Source organism: Mesoplodon densirostris, chromosome 9 (genome assembly GCF_025265405.1).
Source record: "Mesoplodon densirostris isolate mMesDen1 chromosome 9, mMesDen1 primary haplotype, whole genome shotgun sequence".
Lineage (NCBI taxonomy): Eukaryota > Metazoa > Chordata > Mammalia > Artiodactyla > Ziphiidae > Mesoplodon > Mesoplodon densirostris.
The window spans coordinates 113347562-113370497 of NC_082669.1; the positions used below are offsets into that span (position 1 = coordinate 113347562).

The 22936-nt window shown below is 45.6% G+C and overlaps 1 protein-coding gene across 1 annotated transcript in view; it reads right to left on the minus strand.

Annotated features, from left to right (window-relative positions):
- PTPRN2 (protein tyrosine phosphatase receptor type N2) overlaps positions 1 to 22936 on the minus strand; it is a 686072-nt gene that overhangs the window by 444391 nt on the left and 218745 nt on the right. Inside the window, 2 exon segments of the mRNA XM_060107962.1 lie at positions 8360 to 8519; positions 16425 to 16527. Coding sequence (XP_059963945.1) covers positions 8360 to 8519; positions 16425 to 16527 — 263 coding nt within the window.

Consider the following 22936-nt stretch of genomic DNA (forward strand, 5'->3'; position numbering starts at 1 on the left):
TAATCGGCCGGGGAAATCAGGGCAGCTTCCCGGAGCCAGATGACACACTTCCTAGGGCCACAACTTGCATCGCATCCCCTGCCTGCGTGGCTCCCAGCCGTGCCAGGACCTGGGTACTAGAGCTGAAAGTCGGGGCCCCTTCCTCTCATGGAGATACACCTGCCCAGTCCCAGACTGCACAATTATGAGTTCAGACTGCAGGCCCTCAGAGTCCCACTTGCCAGCAAACACTGAGTGGATGAGACTTTTGTCTATACACTCGTCACTCGTGCTCATCAAATATTCTCTTGTGCCAAGGATCCAGAACAAATTAGGAAACCCAAATTGAGCCATCTTTTGACCACATAGCAAACACATCCTCCGGTTTGTCTCACAGCCCGAAGGCAGCATTGACAAGCACATTGATCAAGACACACTTGCTGCCGGCGTGGCAGAGCACACAGCGGTGGGGCTGTCCACAGGCTTCCTAATGAGACGGCCCCATGATGCCGTGGGAGGCGGCAAGGTTGGGGAGTTGGGGGTGGGTCTCAGCAACCCTCGCCTCCGCTCATTAATGGAGAGTTGGGGTTAGCCTGCTCTGCCTGTCTGGGCTCGGGCCGTAGAGGGGAATTCTGGCAAACTGTCCTGTCTCTCTCTTCCCAAGAGTGGGAAGGTTGTCAGTACTCAGTCCTGTTCAGGCTCCAAGCTACCCGCCCACATTCAGGGGCAGTAGATTGGAGGTGTCATTCTTACTGACAGCACTGTCCCCAGGACAAAAACACTTCTGCATTCAGAGGAGCCTCACACTGGTCTACCTTTGACCATGACCGCTACGCTATCTGCTGCTCAGATACAGAACTATCAATTAGAAAAATCAGTCCCCAGTTTCTAGAGTTCACAAAATCTGAGGTTGAAGAGGTGTTAAGTTCTAAACCACAGGATCAATGAGTTTTGCAGAAAGTTGACAGCGGTACAAAGCGTGGATGTTAAGTTATGGATATCTGCAAATGATGCTCCATTATGTAGCTTGGAACTAGTCTACAGAGACGGCTGGTGACAGGCAGTGCATGCTGGTTCTCGTCTCCCCTTGGCACTGCCTTCTTGCTCCACCACCTCTGCTTCACCGTGTGCTCCTCTCACTTTGCATTTTGTCCTTTGCAGCAGCTGCACCCCACACCCTCATGCCCGCAAGCAGAAGGCAAAGGGAATGGACTGAAGCCGAGTCGTAGTCCACTTTTCTGTCCACCCTGGGTGAGCACGAGGCATGGGGTTACAGGTCAGCTGCCTGCAATGTCCACCTGGAGGACCTGAGGACAATGATCACAACGTGGGTGGTGTGTTCTGAGTGCCAGTGCCAGGCCGTTCTTTGGCTTCACGTGTGTTTACTTCTTTCTGACCCTCTCGACAGACATGACGTTTTGGTGTCTTCAGACCCCTCCTGTTGTGGGTAAGGAGACAGGGTCTCTGGTGAGTAGGAGCACAGCTGGGTCTGGCCCCAGGCCTGGCTCCAGGCGGTGCCACAGAGACGCAGGCCCATCCTGCAGGCTGGCTGACGGGGAATGCAGAGCTGTGCTCAGCTGGGTTCCAAGAAGGCAACTTGGGGACCTTCTTTTTGGCTTCAAAAACAAACATGAAAAAGTTGAACAAGAATTCCAGGGCCCTGATTTCAGCTCTACCACCAATTAAGCATCTGAAAGTGAACATTTCACTCCATCTTTTTCAGCCTCGGTTTCCCTCTGTAAACAGAGGTGTCACGTCTATAGAACAGTCTGGGGGAAATTGCCACCTTAGCACTGCTGAGTCTTCCCACACATGATCACGGTGTGTATCTCCACGAATGTAGGTCTTCTTTAATTACTCTCAATGTTTTAAAATTTTCAACGTTTAAAGCCTTACACATATTTTTGTTAGATTATGTCTAGTTGTTTCATAATATTTGATGCTATTACAAATGATATTTTTATAATTCCAATACCTAACTGTTGCTGGTATATAGAAATACAATTGATTTTTGTATATTTACTCTGCATTCCACAGCATTTCCACACTCACTTACTCGTCTTAGTAGCTTTTTTGTAGATTCCACCAAATTTTCTACAAAGATGATCATGTAATCTGGATGCCTTTTATTTCTTTTTCTTGCTTTATTGCACGAGCTAGGCCCTCCAGGGCAGTGTTGCACAGAAGAGGTAAAAGCAGACATCCTTGTGGAATTCCAGATCTGAAGTAGAAAGCATTCAGTCTTCGTCATTCAGTATGGTGTTAGCTGTAGATCTCTATCATGATGTTGGCTTTTGTCAAGTGCTTTTTCTTTTGAGACTATCATATAGCTTTTCTCTTCCTTGTTAATATGGTAAGTTGTACTGATTAATTTTAATTAATTTTTAGATGTAACCAGCCCTGCATTTCTGGAATAAATCTCCCTTGATCATGATGTATTATTATTTTTTTATATTGTTGGATTTGATTTGCCTAGAAATTTTGTTTCTGTATTTCTGAGATAATCATCTGTTGTTTTCTCTCCTTTTAATATCTTTCTCTGTATGATTTTGATCCTTTGACATTGTTGAGACTTACTTATGGCTCACCATATGATCCATCTTGGGAAATACTCTATGTGTACTTGAAAATAATGTGTACAGCAGTTTTTAGGAGTATCATTCTATAAATATCAATTAGGTTAAGTAAGTTGGTTGATGGTGTTGTTCAAATCTTCTATATCCTTACTGATATTTAATCTGTTTGTATAATCAATTACTGAGAGAGGAAAGTTGAAATCTCTAAAAATGATTGTGGACTTGTACATTTCTCTTTAATAGTTTCATATTTTTGCTTTATGTATTTGAGGCTGACATTAGGTTCATAAAAAGATTTCTATGTCATCTTAATGAATTGACCATTTACTCATTATAAAACGTCTCTATATCTAATACTACTATTTGTCTTGAAGTGTACTTTGATTAGTATCAATATAGTCACACCAGTTTTCTTATCTTTAGAGATTCCATTGTGTATATTTTCCATACTTTTGCTTTCAACCTATATATGTCTTTCTATTTCATGTGCTTTGGCTTTAGTAGAATATAGTTGAAGCTTGTTTTTTATTTTTATTCAGATTGAACATCTCTGCTTGTTATTTGAAGGGCTTAATCTATTTGTATTTAATATAATTATTGATATGGATGGACTTAATTCTACTTTCTTGATATTTGCTTTATATTCAACCCATCTGATCTTTCTTCCTCTCTTCCTCCTTGCTTTCCTTCCTTTGTATAAATGAAGCATTTTTAGCATTCCATTTTATCTCTGAATTGACCTTCAGTTATACCTATTTTTTTAAATGGTTGCTGTAAAAATTATAATGTGTCTAATTTATCACAGTCTACCTTCAAAATCATATCACAGAACTTCACAAATCAATGAAAAGTTACAACAGTATAATTACAGTATTCCTACCTACTCTTTGTGGTCCTGTTGTCATGTATTTTTCTTCCACGTAAGCTAAAAACTCCACAATACATTTTTATTATTGTGCTTTAAATATCCAATAGCTTTTATCCAAAAATTTATATATTTTATGTGTGTGTATCTTTTATATTTACGTGCAAATTTACCATTTCCAGTTCTTTTCATCCCCTTGGTAGATATTGGCTTCTATATGATATCATTTTTCTTTAAGCTAAAGAACTTCTTTTAGCATTTCTGGAGTATGAGTCTTCCAGACACAGATTCTTCCTGTTTCACCTACAGTTTTGAACAATATAGAAGTCTAAATTTACAGGATTTGTTTGGTCTTTTCTTCCTTTTCAGTACTTTAAAGATGTCCTTCCATTGTTTTATGGTCTCCTAATGAGAAATAAGACTTCATTCTTATAATCATTCACCTAGATGTAAGGGGTCTTTTTTCCCCTGAGCATACCTTTAAGATTTCCTCGTTATCTCTGGTTTTCCCCCAATTTGATTATGATATGCCTAGATTTGTATTTATCTTGCTTGAGGTTCACTAAGCTTCTCGGATCTATGTTTTGATAAGTTTTGTCAATTTTGGAAAAACCTCAGCCATTATTTCTTTAAATATTTCTTCTGCTTCATTCTCTTTCTCTTTCCCTTCTAGGATTCCAATTATACTTGTGTTAGAGTTATTTGAAATTGCACCATGTAGCTTGGATGTTTTGTTCCATTTTGCACTTTTTTACAATATAATCTTTTTTAAAATAAATTTATTTATTTTATTTTTGACTGCATTGGGTCTTCATTGCTGAGTGCGGGCTTTCTCTAGTTGTGGCAAGCAGGGGCTACTCTTCATTGCGGTGTGCAGGCTTCTCATTGCAGTGGCTTCTCTTGTTGCGGAGCACGGGCTCTAGGTGCGCAGGTTTCAGTAGTTGTGGCACACAGGCTCGGTAGTTGTGGCACATGGGCTTAGTTGCGCCGCAGCATGTGGGATCTTCCCGGACCAGGGCTCGAACCTATGTCCCCTGCATTGGCAGGCAGATTCTTAACCACTGCGCCACCAAGGAAGCCCTACAATATGTTCTTTTTGTTTCACTGTTGATCATGTCTATTGAGCTTACTTGAAATTCACTGATTCTTCCCTCTACTGTGTCTAGTCTATCATTAAGCTCCTCAAATGAATTCTTTACTTCTGATCTTATTACTTTAATTTCCAGCATTTCCATTTGGTTCTTCTTTACTGTTTCCATCTCTCTGCTACAATTTTCCACTTGTTCGTTTATGCTTTTTCACCTTTCCCACTCAATCCTTTAACGTATTTATCCTAATTATTAAGATATCCTTTTCCAATAATCCCAATGAATGACTCATACCTGGATCTTCTCCTATTGACTCTTTACTCTCTTGACCAAGAGTGACATTTTCTTGTTCCTTCATGTGTCTCCCAATTTTTTATTGTATGCTGGAAATTTTGTTTAAGAGTAATGGAGAATGAAGTAAATGATATTTAACCCTAGAAAGCGGAGTGTCCTTTCTTTTTTCAGTCTGCTGATGTGGCGGCTGAGTCCATGAAATCTGTCATTGAAGTTGGTGTGGATTCTGTTGCAGAGGCAGTCAGATTCGGTCACTACTGACTACCGTAATGTTGAGGGCAGGACTGGGGCCTTTTCTTCAGCAGGGCTCAGATCCAAGCCCCAGTGCGACTCTGAGGATCTCTTCATGCTTTGCAGACAGCTGCTGGTTTTCTGAACCAGGGGAGCTCTCTCTGATTCACAGCCCAGTACCGTTGTGAGTTGCTGAAGACATCTTTCCCTGGCTTTCTGCATGCTATTCACAGATCTTTCTCCACCATGCAGCCTCATCCCAACCCTTCGGAGGGCTGAGGTGTGCTCAGAAAGGCCTGGAGTTCCTTGGAAGGACATCTCTCGGTCCTTGTCCCCTTCTCCCACCCTCCAGTGTCCCATCTCCAGTACTCAGTGCTCTGGGCAGCCTGCCTCTGGACTCTACCCTCACATCAGTCTCCACTGCCAACAGTCCTTAAAACCTAGGCTGCCTTCTTCCTCTCCCCACTGTGGTTCCTGCCTGTGAGAAGGCAGCTGTGGTCTTTTCTCCCCTAGAACGAGCTCATCACTTTCTGAATTTAGTTCATTCAGGTTTCTTTGTATCCTAGCTTTCTGGGTTTTGCTTTTGTTTTTTAAGGCTATGGTTCAGTAGCTCACTTGTCTTATTCCTGCTGTCGGGGTAGAGATTGGGGTGACCTCTTGACATTCTGTACTTTGAGCTCATCTGAACATCTTCAACTGCTGACTTCTGGCTGTTCTTCCAACGCCCAGCCCCTGGGAAGCCCTTGACCCCACATGCCCGTCTGGTTCAAGTTCAGCCTTCCCTCCACTACAGCGCCTGCTCTGTTTTTAAATGTATCTTTGTGTCTCCCTCATTCAGTGAGATTGTAAAATCCTAGAGTGTAGGAATGTAAAATCCCAGCACCTAGCAGTTTCCTGCACAATAAAAATGCGTAAAACAAGGATTCCAAATAAATCAGTTAATTCATGGTATTTCCAAATGATGAATTTCGGTTTAAACCTCCTCCAAAGCATAGAATAAACTGGGACCTACAATGTTTTCTGTAGTGAACCAGCCCTACTGTGGTTGATAAAAGTGGGAGCTGGTTTCCACCACTAACAACGCAGAAGCAGTAACTGCACTGATTTGGTGATGCTAAGAGCACAACTGTGCATCAGGGCTTGGGGCTGGGCGGTTCCAGGAGGAGTGTGGTTTTACTCCCTCTGCTTCTGTCAGGAAGTAATTAGTACTAAACCTCTAAAGATGATAAGTCCACAGCATTTCTCTGTCTATGACAGTTAGATTTTTGATGACACATACATAGAAAAGATGATTCATAAAATAATGCATTGCAAATTGGTTGCACCTTGAAAGATCATCAGTGTAGAAAGCTTACATTTCCAACTGAAGTATTTCATCAACCGAGAGCGGAGGGGATCAGAAAACACTGCCCAAATCCCTGGCGAAAGTCTGCACGAAGAGCTTCTTGTGCCTTATCCTGTCTCAGTTTATTAGAGGGATGATGAAGAGCTTCCTCCTCATTTACACCCTCTGGACAGAGAAAGTAATGAGTTCTAGGTTTTCATGCATTTTTAAATATTGAGAAGCATCTATTTTAACACAGGATAAAAATACCTAAGCCAAAATGCCACCAAGTGCTCATTTTCGAATAATCCTTGTGACTGTCACGCTGAAACAGCTGTGTAGTGAGATGACCACAGAATTCATTATTCAAACTGGACATTTCTGAGAGGGAAAAGGCTTGTTAGTAATTTTGACGGGGCAGCAGGCACAAACCGGCACGGTCCAGCTGGACCACGAGGTGTGGTCATTCCACTGGGTGGGAGTTTTAAAGATTACGGAGGGCACACTTGATGGGCAGTGGCCGTTGCTGACGGAACACTGGACAAGAGCAGGGACAGCCATTTTGTTTCCCCATCGCTGTTTCCTGAAAGGGCGAGCAGGTCGGGATGTGATCACTCCTCTCCGAGGCAGCCCAGTGCCCGAGGGGACAGCTCTGGGAGGAATGAACGGTCCTGGCGAAGACAGCAGTCACCTTTCTCCTCCAGTGGGGAAGGCGCCTGGAGAACACGCCCAGGGCTGGGCCCACCGCGTGCATGAGTCAGGGCTGGAAAGGCTCTGTGCTAAGTTGCCCGGATCAGTGTGAGGGCCCGAGAGCAGCTGGAAGGGCAGCACGTCTGCCCCTGGAGCCGCGTCAGCTGCTCACCTGCGTCGCCACAGCACCTCCCGGAGGCTCAAAGACCCCACCGTCAACAAGTCCCTACAGTTGCTGCAGTTTATTCCTAATTCCCGCGTCTCGCGGGCGCGGACAGCAGGCGAGCGTGGCGGAGAGTCAGGGGGCCACTCAGGCCCCTCCAGCTGACTTCAGGCCACTCCTGGTCCAGGGAGCTAACCGAGCTCAGCCACCCCGCAGGGCCAGCACGTGTGTGCCGCCCCACATCCAGCCCAGAGCTGGCTGACGTGAAAGCAGAGTGAGTGAAGGCGTGGCCCAAACCGCTCCCCGGTGTCCCAGGGCCGCGCCGCCTGGGGATGAATCTGGGGGGTGGGGGGTGAGAGGAGCAAAGCGTCCCGGGCTTTCATCCGTCTTCCAGCACGGCATCAGGCTTAGCAAGAAAAATGGGTCAAATCCCATTGGCAGAACTAACCTTCCGCAGAAAGAAGCATGAGTGTGGCTGCCAAACACCCAACGTGCCCAGAGCACCTGGACTTCCATGCTTTCCCCAAAGTCCACCCTCAAGATGCATGAGGGCCTCTGGCTCTGGACACCACTTCTAGACCCGTCTCTTCTAGGCTAGTGTAAAGCCGGCAGCTCTGGTTTAAGCGGTTGTCATGAAAGCACGCGTACTTCCCCATCTAGAAAGTTACGAGATTGCTCATCGTTTCTATAAACTGTTCTTTTCAACAGGCTTCGAGTCCTGGATGGCTCTAGAGCAGACTGGCCTTGGTACAGAATGAACCTGCACGGACGACCTGACAGCTGGCACACACAGGGCACCCCCGAGGGCAGGCTGCGTAAGGAGAGCTGCCCTGGGACACAGGACCTCAGTGCCGACGCCAGGACGGTCTCGGGCAACCAGGATGGCTGCTCACCCTGTGCCCACCGACTTCCTGCTGTCCTGCCTCACAGTGGACCCGGCAGCCGGGTCCCAGGTCCAGGCGGTAAGCGCAGGTCCTCCCGAAAGGGTGGAGATGCACCTCGTCCCTCCCCAGCACCCCCGCTAGCCCGAGACACAGGAGAAAAGCCCAGCGATGCCACAGCCATAGGAAACGTTCCCTGTGTGTGCCCGGAGGAAGCCCCCAGCAGGGGCAGACACACCCCAGACCAGAGAGGGGCTCTGAGGGTCACCTGGGCCGGCGGCCTGTCTGGCTGCAGCCGGGGGAGCACATCAGGGACGGCGGCCTGGGACAGGGCCTCCAGGTAGGGCAGGTAGCGCTGAAGGGCCTCGGCCAGCACGTCGCCCTCCAGGCTGAGGCTCTGCTTGTCCTGGACACTCTGCTTTGAGCTCCTGCAAAGCAAAAGGAAAGCGTAAGCCAGTCCACGGGGCGTGGCGTTGATTCCGCTGACAGACGCTGCCACGGTGAGGGAGGGTGGCTGCAGGGACCACGTGGGGACCCAGGCGTCAGGGCAGGTGGTGAGAGCCTGGCCCCCACAGCCCTCACCAACTGCAGCTGGAAACTCTCACGCGCCCCCTGAGCCTGGCAGCTGGACACCATGCGGACTTGGTGAGTGACCCTGAGAACAGGGTGAGCCCTAAAGTATGTTCTCAAGAACCGCCCCCGACCACCGGGGACAGGAGACAAACTAGAATGTGGGAAACAGCTGGCACCTACTCAAGCCCAACAAGAATCTGAGTGGCAGAGAGGTTTCCTCAGTGTGGGGAGGGGCAACTGGAGAGCCCTGGTCCTACCATCCACTTGCTCTGGGATCCCACCATCTCAGCCAGCGCCCCCCATGTGCCGAGGAATGGGGTAGGGACACACTGTGTGAGGGGGTCGTGCTCACGACGGCACGTCCCGACTCCCGGAAGCTGTGACCGCATGGGGTTCCGTGGCACGGCGCGGCGGGAGGCAGAGCGGGTGGCATCAGCTTGCTACTCAGCTGACCCTAAGGTGGGGGGCCCTCCCGGTACCCCAGTGTGACCACGAGGTCCTTAGAAGAGGAAGAGGGGGTGGAGGGCTGGTGTCAGAGTGAGGTCATGAGAAAGACCTGCAGCTGTGAAGGGTAGGGCCCGAGGACCGCAAAAGGCAGGAAGCGATCCCGAGAGGCTGCTCGGAAGAAGGGACCTTGTTCCCGTGGGTTTCTCTTGTTCATTGCTCTGCCCAGAATCCGCACGGAGACTAAGTCACCGTCGGCGCTGAAAACAGTGTCCACCGAAAGAACAAGCTTGGAAACACCTGGTAGGCTCTGGGGTGACACCGAGTTAGCTTGACAACTGTAGCCTTTCCCACCGCTGACCTCTCAGATGGCACTTTTCCAGCGTTAGGAAAAGCGTCTCTGTGACTAAAATCGTTTATCACTGGGAGTGAACTTCGGAAAACAAACTGATTATTGTGGTGAATGGCAGTGATGCAGATTATGGACTTACTTGGAAAAAACATGTCTTGCTTTCTTTTTCTTTTAAGAAAATGCACTTTTAAAATTATATAAAACACAGTATTCAGTCCCTGTCAAATGCTTTGACAACCACAGACACTGTTTGTGGGGAAAGAGCTGGACTACACACGACCTCAAGTTGTGCTCTGTGCCGGGGCTCAATAAACGTGCGGTGATTTGTGAATCATAAATAACTGCACACAAGTGCTCCCTGATGTTTACATACAATGGACGTGGGGTTTTCTCACCTCCTGAACTCATCTGATTCTCATGTAAGTAAATATGGGGTTTTAAGTTTGTTTTATTTTCTATTAACTGCCAGAAGTGCCCTAGATGTGAACAAGAACATCCCAGACCACCAGAAGCAGCAGAGCTGACACGCCGTTGATGTGTGGTTTCGGCACGTGGGAAGGACAAGGAGGCATTCGCCGTTTTCTTCGTTTATTCCCGTCCTTTCTCTGATTTTGTATTTGGAGAGACATGGCTTTTGATCTTCACTTTTATTTACAAATGTACCAAATGTGATAAAAGCCACGATAATTGTAGAAAAGGAGGTGTTCTGACGTGCAGAAGTGGACGTCCTGCGGCTCCCCGGCCTGGATGGGGTGGGGTAGGTGGGGATGGAAAGGCCGTAAGCACGGGCGGAGGGAAAGAGGACGCGTGCAGCCTGCGGCTACCTGCAGCCTGGGAGCTGAGAGCAGGGCCGCGTCCAGCACAGCGGGGCTGGGCGCCTGTTTGGCCGCTGCCTCTCGCTGTAGCCGGAAGACAGCCCACGGCCTATGCCCGGAGGGGGCCACCCGGCCTGCCCAGGTCACCTCAGAAGATGTGCGCCAGCCCCGGGCCCGGGAGCCTCAGGGCTCCGGAACCTCTGTTACTGCGGCTGCCCGGCCTCTACTCCACTGCACACTGGAGCCCGTGTCCCACGCAGCTCAGGACCCAAGCAAGACGAGCTCCCTGGGCGCCCCAGGTCAGGATCCTGATGGACTTGGGTCTACAGCCCCGCCGGCCTGGTGTCGTCTCAGACGACAACCTGAGGAAGAAGAATCATCGCCCCATCGTCCAGCTGAGGGGACCAAGACCTGGCGCATCACTGGGTCACGTGGCGAGGCCAGCTCTGGTTGCGCCCAGAAACCAGACAAATAAAACCGAGCTTCCTTCCCAGTCGGGGATCTAGGGTCAGCGGCCCCGTCCACACTCACTCCTCATGGGGACAGGACGTCGTGGCCTCTTCAGGTCCAGGACAGCGTCCTGTCTCCCAGGCTGATCCGGGCACCCTGCTGCAGTCCAACAGTGAGAAGAGTGCAAGTGACCTCCATCCTGATGGCAACGAGGCGTCTGCAGTGACTGAGGGTGGGGTCACCACGCGTGCGTGCCTGCATGCGTGTCTATGAGGGTACGTCTGTGTGCATCTGTGTGTGTGTCTGTGCATGTCTGCATGTATGTGTATGTGTGTGTCTATATGTGCCTGGGTGTGTATATGTATTTGTGTGTATCGATGTGCATATGTGTCTGTGTGCATCTGTGTGTGCCTATGTGTGTTGCAGATGTCGGGTGAGGCTGTGTTACTACAAATAAAGTGCCTGTTTGCTAACAACCATATCCACTTTCAGGCACCAGGAAACAACGTTTTAAGTATTTTATATCCAAACATGACAATCTGTTCCTTATATGTGGGTCTTTACTGTGATTTAGGGGACGTACTGGGGTTTCAGGCAGGTGTGGACCTCTTCGTAGATTTCCCACTTGGAGTAAATGGAGCACAGGCTCCCGGCTAGTGCTTCCATGTAGAAAGTCTCATTTTCAAGAACAGGGTCACTAATGTTAGGGGTTTGATATCTGTACGTATTTCATAAAAGCTGGGACTTACAGAAAATCTTCACATTTGTGTTTAATTATTGCGATTGATAACACTGTCCTGTTTTTATTTCTGATGCCTTTTCAAGTTACACTGGCTCAGACTTAAGAGGCATATAAATGATCAGGAGCTGCATGGTTCTTTGCATCTCAAATCACGGCTACAGCTTCCTTGACCATTTTTTAATGGATGAAATTTCATGTTCTGTGTGTAATGTAACTGAAGTCAATTTACTTTTCTGGTACTTTATCTATTTTTCTCACTAATTGCTAATCAATGCAGATAGAACCACCTCATAAATGTGTCTTTAAATTGTCTTATTCATCTTCCCTGCGTGTCCGCTGCCGGAGGATTGTTTGTGACACTGTAATATGTTACAGCCGCGAAGAGAGCGCCCATCTCTTTGTGTGCGACACTGTAGCAGTTAGCTCTCAGATTGACTTTTGCCCTGTCATTCGGCTTGAAGTAGGTCAAAACCTTCTAAGTGTACATTTTCTACCTCAAAAGACTAAGAGTGTAGCCCCTACACGTCGGTCTCCACTGGTCCCTTTCCCACTTCCTCGCACTGACCCTCAGGCTCCAATAACATGGGATGCTTTAAGTTGTCACCCAATGTGCTCAGGGAAAAAAAAAATCCGAATTCTAAAGATTCTAATCCGAATCTTTGCAAAGAGCACAAGTGACCTGGTTCTCACCCCTTTCTCCATAATCCCAACCTTGTCTAGTGATCATTTCGGTGCCATTTTAATTTTCACGGCTCAGTCAAGCCCTCCATAACACTGCTGCCCACCCCCCCCATCCGTCCCGGCCATCAGGGGCCTCAGAGGAGGGTGTCCCCGGGCTCCCGGCGTCTGTCCCTCCCGCAGCGTCCACGACACGGCTCTGCCTCTCCCCGGCTCTCAGGCAGGCTTGCTCTGTTCCCCCCAAGACTGGGGCTGGGCGTCCTGACACCACACTCTGAGCTCACTGCTACCTCCTGAATGTGTCACTGGTTTGGGGCCAGCTCCGTAATCTCTTTTAAGATCACCTGTCCGGTCCCAAGATTGCTGACTGTGGATAGTCCCACATCTACGGCGCACAGAAAGCTCTGGAAGCACCCTGTGGAATGAAGGTCAGGCAGGATCCTTGGTCGGTGTGGTCTCCCACGTAATAAACAAAAGCGTCACAAGATCCTTCCTTCCTTCCTTCCTTCTTTAGTCAACAGCTCTGGGCCGGACACCCACCTGTACACGGCATGTGCCAGGCGGCAGGGATGCGCTGGGAAGGGAGTGGCGGGTCCGAAGGTGGGATTCCTCCATTAATAGTGACTCAGACCTGTCACTTCAAAAACTGCCTGGAAAGCCTAAAGGGGATGGCCGCGGACGGAATTTGAGGTAAGATACATAGTTACAAACACTAAAGATGATGAAAGTAAACCAGTCACAGGCCAGAGACAGAAAGAAAGAAAGCAGAGAGATCAGGGGTCTCTGGCCAGAGGGGCTGTAAAAAATGCCACCTGATATTGTTTATAAATGCTGCATGCAAAATAAGAGACTCCAAAGGGCAGAATTTTAAAGGATTAATTAGACAGCAAAACAGAGAGAACACAGGAATAGTAATACCGATTTTAGAAAAGTGGGATCAAGACGAAAAGCACTAAAGATGATGAAGTCTCCATTTAAAAACAGCAGCAGGTGTGATGATCCACAGTGGAGAAGAAATGCTGTGAGTGTGTATGGGCTGAACGTCAGAACCCAAAGTGTGTAAAGCAAAATATGTTAAAAATGGAAGGAGGGCTTCCCTGGTGGCGCAGTGGTTGAGGGTCCGCCTGCCGATGCAGGGGACACGGGTTCGTGCCCCGATCCCGGAGGATCCCACATGCCGTGGAGCGGCTGGGCCCGCGAGCCGTGGCCGCGGAGCCTGTGTGTCCGGAGCCTGTGCTCCGCGACGGGAGAGGCCACAGCAGTGAGAGGCCCGCGTACAGAAAAAAAAAAAAAAAAAAAAAAAAAAAAAAAAAAAATGGAAGGAAAATTTATGGAAATAGTTTTTGTCTGAGAAATTTCCATAAATAAAAATATAAATAAGGATATTTGATTGTGAGTAATATAATTTATATTTATATGTAATTATAAATTTTATATATGATTATAAACTATATATAAAAATCTGTACTCTGTAAATAGTGGATACAATAGTTTTTTGAAGTAGCCGTTGAAAATTAATAAAAGTGTGGTATAAACTAGGCCACAAAGAGAACCCCAAATTTCTAAAAAGTAAAAACTGAACATGTCACATTCTCTAACTAAAATGCAATAAAACTAGACACTGATTTAAAGTCTAAAAACAAGAGCACATAAATATGAACAAAGGAAAGAGCCTACACTTACTGCTCCCAAAGGATATAAAATTACAATTACAGATAATTTAGAACAAAAGCAAATGAGCCCATCAACATTACAGGATGATGCCAAAACCACGCTCACAGGCAAATGCATAGCCTTAAGTGATTTCACTGCTTTTCAACAATGAATAAATAAAAATAAGAACAAAACTTTCAGCTCAAGAAGTTTCATAAAAACAATAAATCTAAGAATGGCAGAAAGAGAAAAGTCCAAGAGATAATTATTTTTTTAAATTGTGTTAAAAGGGTAAAGAGAAAAATCAATGGCAAAGGTGTGATAATTACACATACGGTGAATGATTTTTTAAATTATAATACAGTACTGTGACTCACACTAAGTTAACAAATTCGGAAATCCCTATGAAAAGAATAATAGTTCTCTGCAAAAATGTAAAACCTGTGAGCATATTTCACCAATAATCTCAGAAGACAATGAAAGTGTTATGAGATTTACCTACAAAGAAAGATCATTTAAAAATGTATACCAGGCAGCAGACAATTTCAACACTAAAGAAAGTTTTGCAGAAGGTTTCTGAAAAGAAGGAAAACTATTACGTGTGTATCATGACGATCCTATAACCTTGACAAAAGCTGAGGAAGAAGAGGGTGGGTGACCAGGATTCCTGTTACCAGGCAGAGGCCCCATAGGACACACGGCATCTCCAAATAGGATGTCCGGCAGTTTAATACAGGAACCGTTCGCAAAGACAGAGCAGGACCAAGAGAACCGAAAGGCTAATGGTGGAGAAGGGCTGGGTCTATGGGAGGGAGGAGTTAAAGGGTCACAGCGGGGGTCCAAGCAGCCATGACCTTGGCAGAGCCATGGGTGTGATGCCTTCCAGCCCTCCGAGCCAGGGGTGTACCACGGCCAAACCCACCCAGCCCAAGGCCAAGGACCTGCTGGTGCCGCCCAGGAAGCCCATCTCTCCGGGGCAGAGCGGGCGAGGGGGGAGGGAATTAACACCCTTAAGGAAGAAATCAGAACTCCCACCTCGAGAGAGATATGAGCTCCCTTTCTGCTGGCAACTGTACCTCGTGCCATCTACGGAACAGACCAGAAAGCTACTTCTATAAAATACGGTACGTGAAGAGTTACTAGCCTTAAATATAAAGACTATGCAGAAAGAAACCAAGCAGAAAAATACAAAAAATACTTTGTATATGGACAAAGATCATGCACAGGAAATCCATATAGAGAATTCCAATCTCTACATATGTGTATTTTAAAACTTTTAATCTCACTTGTAATCTAAAAAAGCGAAGTAATCGTTTTTCATAACGAATGGACAATTATTTTAAATGACAATATTAATGCTGGTAAGAACGTGGTGACCTAGGTGTCTGTCTGTGGTCTCACCGTGTCTGATTTCTCAGGGCTGTTCTCTCTGGAAATGCTCTTTCCCTGATGACTGTCTGGCCTTTCCGCCACACTTACTGACTGTCTAGACTACGTAGAGTTGTTCCTGCTCGGTCTTCCCAATTCTCCTATCCCTCTGCCCTTTGGCCTCCTCAGTGGAGTTCAAGGTTGTCTGGGACAGTGCACCCCACTCAGGTACATCTTCACCAGGAGGGAAGGAGCAGCGGGCAGTGCTGAAATGCCCAAATGTCATTGAAAGACCAGCATGAAGAGTCTGAACTCACCCGCATGAAAATGGAAATTCAGGACAGCTTGACTTTGGTTTTTGTGTTTTGTTTTTACAGAACAGACTACAGTGGCACATTCTCCTTGTTAAAGCTCAGTATACCAGCAAGAAAGACAAAGGACAGCTCCGACCCTCAAGAAGCTCACGGTCTGGCCAGTGAGAGAGCCGCCGCGGTGAATGTGTTTTCACGTTTGGTGCATTTAATCCTGCAGGACCCGGTGGCTTAGCTGCTCCCTCGGCTCGGCAGCATGGGCGGGAAGGCAGACAGCTGATGTTTCTGTCACTGAGATTATTTTAACTGAGAACGGACAGAGAAAACTCACTCTCTGAGGGAAGAGTGGGCTTCCAAGCGAAGCCTGGGGGGAAGGTCGTCTCCCTGTTGTATCAACGCCGGCTTGGGGTCCAGGCGGCCCGCACCCGGCGCTGTCTGTGGACCGAGTCCTCACCTGCCGGGGTCTGTGTCCCCCCTGCACGAGTGGGCAAGGCGTCTGCACCTCCGCACGAGTGCAGAGGACGAGATGGCATGAATCCAGCTCACACGGGCTGCCGTGCTTGGGGAACGGCACGCCTTTCACGGTTTCATTTGCTTTTTGTACTAAAGTGAACGTCACTTCTTACAGGGAAGTGAGAAGTACTGACTCCTCTGCTTTCCACCAAGGCTCTGAAGATGCAGAGCTTCCAAGGGTCTTGGGAAGGCAGGGAGGACCTCTGGGCACGTCTGCTGGTGAGGACGGCCCCTTGTGGGCGGGTCGCTCCATACAGCCTTCCCCGGGGCGGGGCCAGGACTCCGTGGCGGCGGGGTGGGGGGGGGAGTCCCTGCTGCTCCTTAGGGAACGTCTACACAGAAAGACAGGGTCCTTTGCTGCGTGAAACAAGGAAAAGGGCTGGTGGATGCTGGCGTGGCCGCCAGCGAGGAGCCGTAAAGCAAGTCCACTTTACCTGGCTGGGCTGGAGGCCTCCGGGCGTCGCGGGGAGGTCTGGGGAAGGCTGGCGAGCTCTCGTGCCACCACGTGCTGGGTGTAGTCATCCTGCCACGTGAGACCTGCGGGGAGAGTTGCAGGGACTGCGTTAACGACATGGAAGTCGAGCCAGAGCTCCCGTTTCCGTCTCTGAGCAACTGCTGCTGTTCCAGGTGTTCTCCCACCACGTCATCCGTCGGGCAAGGTCCCGCTCACTGCAGTTTATTACGAGATCTTCTCCTTACAGAAATTCCAGCCCTCTGCAGCCCCTCCACCTGAAATGCAGTGGGTGCTTTGCTGTATGCAGGGGCCGGCTGCTGCAGGGCAGGGGCGTGCACCACCGTTAGAAGAGAGGCTCCAAGTCAAAGATGCAAACTCTTCTACCTGGAAAGGTCTGGTCACAGCAAAGACATTCCTCACCCAGAAGCGCGCCTAGTGGCCGCCACTCAGCGCCACTCTGCCCGCTGGCTGCCACCGCGTCCTGGCGATTTGTTCTTCGCAACCCCGCCCTGCTTAAGAGCCACACATTTGAAGTGAAATAAGGGCTATTGTAACTGTGAAAGCAATTATCACGGGGCTTAATGTACTGTATCTGGGAGCCAATTACATTATATTTATACTCAAATGTTATGACAAAGAGCTTTATAACAAGGGCGAAGTAGTTATAAAGGCAAAATCCATGTGATTATGCATTAATTACATGCACTGCAGATCACATGATAATTATGCTCAGAATTACCAAATAACCCCTAAGAATAATTATTATGCAATTTGTACATTTTAGATCTTATGGTAACACTTTAGCACTTAGAACTACCCCATGCAATTATCCGTAATTATCTAATCACTAAATATCATGTAATTACAGAGATATATTTTTATGCCCTGTACAAAAACACATTACCAAAATCTTCAAATCAGGACCGCTGTGCTTGTTTGTATGTGTGAGTGAGTGCAGTACAAGAAGGTCCAGAACTCGCTGAGAACGCATATTCTGGGTGGAATTAAAAGACCGGCTCTTACACATAAGCTGCCTTTATGAACACACTTGAATATTTTTTCAAATGCAAATCTAACGTCTTTTCAAAATTTACAAGTGGCAAGATTCGAGCAGTTGGAGTAGTTCTGAATCTCAGAAGGTCCGATGGCATTATCCAAAGTGGGAGCTGTGGGGAAGTTCGCACCCCCCAACCCCCGGCTGCATCCACAGCAACCAGCAAGCAGCTCAGTTTGCGACATGACCTTTCGAGAGAGGTCCCCGCGGGGAGACCCGCCCCGCTGGCACCGTTACCCTTATTTTAGGACGCAATGTGCTTAACAATAAGCAAGTTTGTTCCATTTGCGAAAAGCAACTAGAAAATGCCCCATGTGAAATGAGTTTGTGTGGCTATTATCGGTCCATTCCCAGGAGTATTCACGATTGGAAGCACATCTGCAATATTAGCATAACATCTAGCACTGCAGACTCAGAAAGCAGGCGTGGTTTAACCACATCATCCCCTAAAGGATGGTCTTCATGTCAATATCCACCAGGAAACAAAAAATCATGAGCACAAAAAGAACTTTCTGTGAAAAAAAATCATTTTTAAATTTTATATAACAGAACTTCAGTAATATTTTTATCTAAAGAGCACAGAAGTCTAAGCTGTGCTGACTCTGAGGTCTGTGAGCAGGCCTCAGTCGCAGCAGGTGGCCACCTGATAGAGGTGGTCTATACGGGCGGTGAGGGGAGCCCTGAACCCCAGCCCGGATCTCTCAACTTTCCTGGGAGCAGGCAGGAACTGGGCACTTGGATAGAAAAAGAAAGGAATGTGTAGGTCCGGGGGCCTAGACGTGCTCCCTGAAGTTCTCTCCAAGGCCAGTCAGAGGAGGTAAAACCCTGGGAAGAGAGGGTCTGGGCCTGGAAGATGAGAAGACACTTTTCTCACCAGGTACAGCCAATCGCTGGAAACCATACGTGTGGAAGGCTGTGCAGTGTGGAAAGAAGACTGGCCAGAGACCCAGGGACCCAAGAAACAGGTGCTGGGTCCCCTGGGGTTCCCTTGGGCTGTGATCTCAGACTTGGAACTGAATCAGCCACCAACGCTGGTGCCGACAAGGCCCAGCTGAAGTTACCTCTCTCTAGTTAGAGGGCCCGGAGAGAAGAGACTTAGCACATTGCAGACAGTACAGCTCCACTCCCACCAAACACTGCAAAGGCCGAGAGGGCTCCTGGGCATCCTCCCTTGTGAGGCCAGAGTGACTCTGCCAGTGTCATCAGAGCAGCCAAGTGGGGAGGGGGACTTCCCTCCCCACTGGGTGGTAACCACCCCCTGGTGCACCAGTGGAGACCGTGTGGGGAGTTCAGACTCCCACCTACCTGCTGCCCAGCCGTGGACAAGAACCCTCCCTCAGGTGCCAGCAGAGACCTGGTGGGGAGCCTGGGCTTCAACCTCCATTGCCAGAAACAGAGCGCCTACCCCAGCAGAGCAGTGCCAGAAAAGCCAGTTAAAACACAAGTTTAAATGAGATCTGGAGACTCGTAACGTAATACAAAAATGCCCAGGTTTCAACAGAAAACCACTCTTACCAAAACCAAGAAAACCTCAAACTGAAGGAAAAAAGACAGTCAGCACACACCAAAACTGAGATGTCAGCCTTATCTGACAAAGACTATAAGGCAGCCATGATAAAAATACTTCAGTGAACAATCATGAGTACTCTGGAAACAAATGAAAAAATGGGAAGCCTCAATAAAGACACAAATATATATTGAAAAAAGGGAAAATGTTATAATTTAAAAATACAATAACCAAAATAAACAGCTCACTGCACACACTTAATAGAAGGATGGAGGGGACAGAGAGAAGAATCAGTGACCTGGAAGAGGGAACAAAAGAAATCACCCCATTTCAACAATAGAGAGAAGATAGTCTGAGAAAAAAAAACAGGGACAGAGCCTCCAGGTTGTGGGGCTACAACAAAAGGTGTCACTTTCACGTCATCAGAATCCCAGACGGAGAGGAGGAAGAAGGCAGGGCTGAAAAGGTGCTCAAACAAATGATGGCTGAAAATTTCTCAGTTTTGGCAAGAGATATAAACCTGAAGATTCCAGAAGCTGAGCACCCCAAATGCGATCAACCCAAATCTCCTCCAAGGCACAGGATAATTATACTTCTTAAGACTATATGCAAAGAAGAAAATATTAACAGTAGCCAGAGAAATGACACCTTACCTATGAGGGGAACATAATTCAAATGATGGAGGATTTCTCATCAGAAACCACAGAGGCCACATGAAAGTTCTGAAAGAAGAAGCTGTCAATTCAGAATCCTGTAAGTCTACCAATCCAGATACCTAGTGAAAACACTGTTCAGGAATGACAGGGAAATGAAGACATTCTCAGATAAATGAAAATGAGAGCATACTTTGCCAGCAGACCTACCCCAAAAGAATTGCTATATGAACTTCTCTAAATAGAAAGGTGATGACAGAAGAAACTTGGAACATCAAGACGGAAACAGAACATGAAAAGTAAAGGTATGAGTAAATATGATAAGCTTTCCTTCTTCTGAGCTTTCTAAATTATGTTTGACAGTTGAAGCAAACGTGATAACACTGTCTGATGTGCTTCTAAATATACGTAGAGGAAATATTTAAAATAATTATAATAAACTGGGAAAACCATAAAAAGAGGTAAGTTTCTATACCCCACTCAAAATGATAAAATGATGACACCAGTAAACTGCAATAGTTTTATATATATATAATGTATGTACTATCTATACCAACTACTAAAAAGGCTATCAAGAGATACACTCAAAAACAATACAGATACATCAAAATGGATTTGTAAAAAATGGTGAACATAACTTAAAGGAATGCAGGAAAAAGAATACAGACAAAAACAGAACAAATAGAACAAAAAATATAATAGGAGTTTAAGTCTTAACAAATCAATAATTACATTAAATATAAATGGGCTAAATATACCAATGAAGACAAACATCGATTGAGTGGATTAAAAATGCATGACCCAACCATATGCTGTTTATTAAGAAACTCACTCCAGCTTTCAAGTTGAAGTAAAAGGATAAAAAAGATATATCATTAATTAAAGACAAGAAGCAGTGGCTATCATAATAGCAGATAAATTAGTATTCATAACAAACAAAATTACCAGGGACAGAGACATAATATAATGATAAAAGGGTAAATCTGCCAAGAAGATATAGCAATCCTAAATATATACACACCAAGCAACAGAGCTGCAAATATGAGAAGCAGAAACTGACAAAAGTTTCTACATTGTCATCATCCCAATTACCCTCCTAAACATGTGCATCTTCATCCAATTAAAGTGGACCATATCCTGGAACATAAATAAAACTCAGCAACATGAAAAGAATCAAAATCATTCAGAGTATGTTCTCCAATCACAGTGGAGTCAAACTAGAAATCAATAACATAAATATAACAAGAAAAGTCTCCAAACACTTGGAACTTAAACAACACTTCTAAACAAGCCACAGGTCAAAGAGAATCCAAGAAAAAAAATACATTGAACTGAGTGAAAATGAAAATACAACATATCAAAATTTGTGGGGCACAGTTAAAGCTGCACTGAGTGAAATTTTTAGCACTAAATACTTACATTAGAAAAAGTCTCAAATCAATCATCTAAATTCCCACATGAAGAAGCTAGAAAAAGGAGAGCAAAATAAGCCCAAAGCAAGTAGAAGGAAGGAAATAATAAAGAGCAGCAATCAACAAAATTGAAATTAAAAAAATAGAGAAATCAGTGAAAACAAAAGCTGCTTTCCTGAAAAGATCAGTAAAATTGGCAAACCTCTAGCAAGACTGACAATGAAAAAGAGAGACCAGTCACAAATTATCAATATCAGCAACGAAACAGAGGACATCAGTACAGACCCTGCAGACCTCATAAGGGAACAAACAAGTCTACACACATAAACATAGCAACTTATATGAAATGGACCCATTCCTCGAAAAACACAAACTACTACAACTCATCCAATATGAAATAGATAATTTGATAGCCCTATAACCATTATGAAAATTGAATTCATAATTTAAAACCTCCCAAAAAGATATTTCTAGACCCAGATGGTTTCACTGGATAATTCTACCAAACATTTAAGGAAGAATTAATATGAATTCTATACAATTCCTTCTGGAAAACAGAAAAGGAGGAAATAGTTTCCAATTAATTTTATGTAGCTAATATTAACCTGATACCAAAAGCAGACAAAGACAATACCAAAAAAAGAGAAAAAGAAAAAAGAAACCTACATACCAATATCCCTCATGAATACTGACATAAAAATCCATACCATAATATTAGCATATAAAATCCAGCAATGTATAAAAATAATTGTACATCATGGGGTTTATATTCCAGGGATGCAAGACTGGTTTAATCCAAAATAAATCAATTAATTCAACACCTTTTCATGATGGATATTCTCACAAATATAGAAATTGAGAGGAACTTCATCAACTTGGCAATGAACATCTACAGAAGCCTTACAGCTAACATCATACTTAATGGTGAGAAGCTAGAAGCTTTCCCACTACAATCAGGAAAAAGGCAAGGATGTCCTCTTGCACCACTTTTACTCAACAGAGCCAAAAGTTCTCAGCAGTGCAACAGGGCAATATAAGGAAATAAAAGTCATGCAGATGAAAAAGGAAGAAATAAAACTGTACCTATTTCCAGATGACATAATTTTCCACATGGAAGATTCCAATGAATCCACAAAAAACTCCTAGAATAAATTATTTTTCTATATTAGCTATGAACACAATGAAACTAAAATATTATTTACAGTCACTCACGAAGTAAAATATTTAGGTGTAAATCTAATAAAACATGCACTGAAAACTACACAATGTTGATGAAAGAAATCAATGATCTAAATAAATGATAGACATAATGTGTTCATGGACTGGAAATCACAGCATAAAAATGATGTAAACTCTCCCCAAATTGATATACAAGTTTAACACAATTCCTATCAGAATCCCAGAAAAATTCTTTGTAGATACAGACACTAAATTTATGTGGAACAGCAAAGGAACCAGAGAACTTAAAACAATTTGGAAAAAGAAGAATGAAGCTGGAGGAATCATTCTACCTAATAATTCTATACCTATAGTCTTACTAATAGGCACAGTAATCAAGGCTGTGTAGTACTGGTGGAAGGAGAGGCAAAGAGATCAACAGAACAAAACAGAGAACCCAGAAACAGCCCCATACAGAAACGCCCAACAGATTTCTGACTAAAGTGCAAAAGGAACTTAATGGTTGAAAAATTGCCTTTTCAACAAACAGTGCTGGAGCAATTGAGCATCCAGAGGCAAAAAAAGAGGAACCTTGACACAGGTTTCATGGTTTACACAAAAAGTAGCCAAAACGGGTCATGGATGCAAATGTAAAATATAAAACAATAAAAATTTTAGGGGACTAGATGCTTTATTTACTCCTTGTAA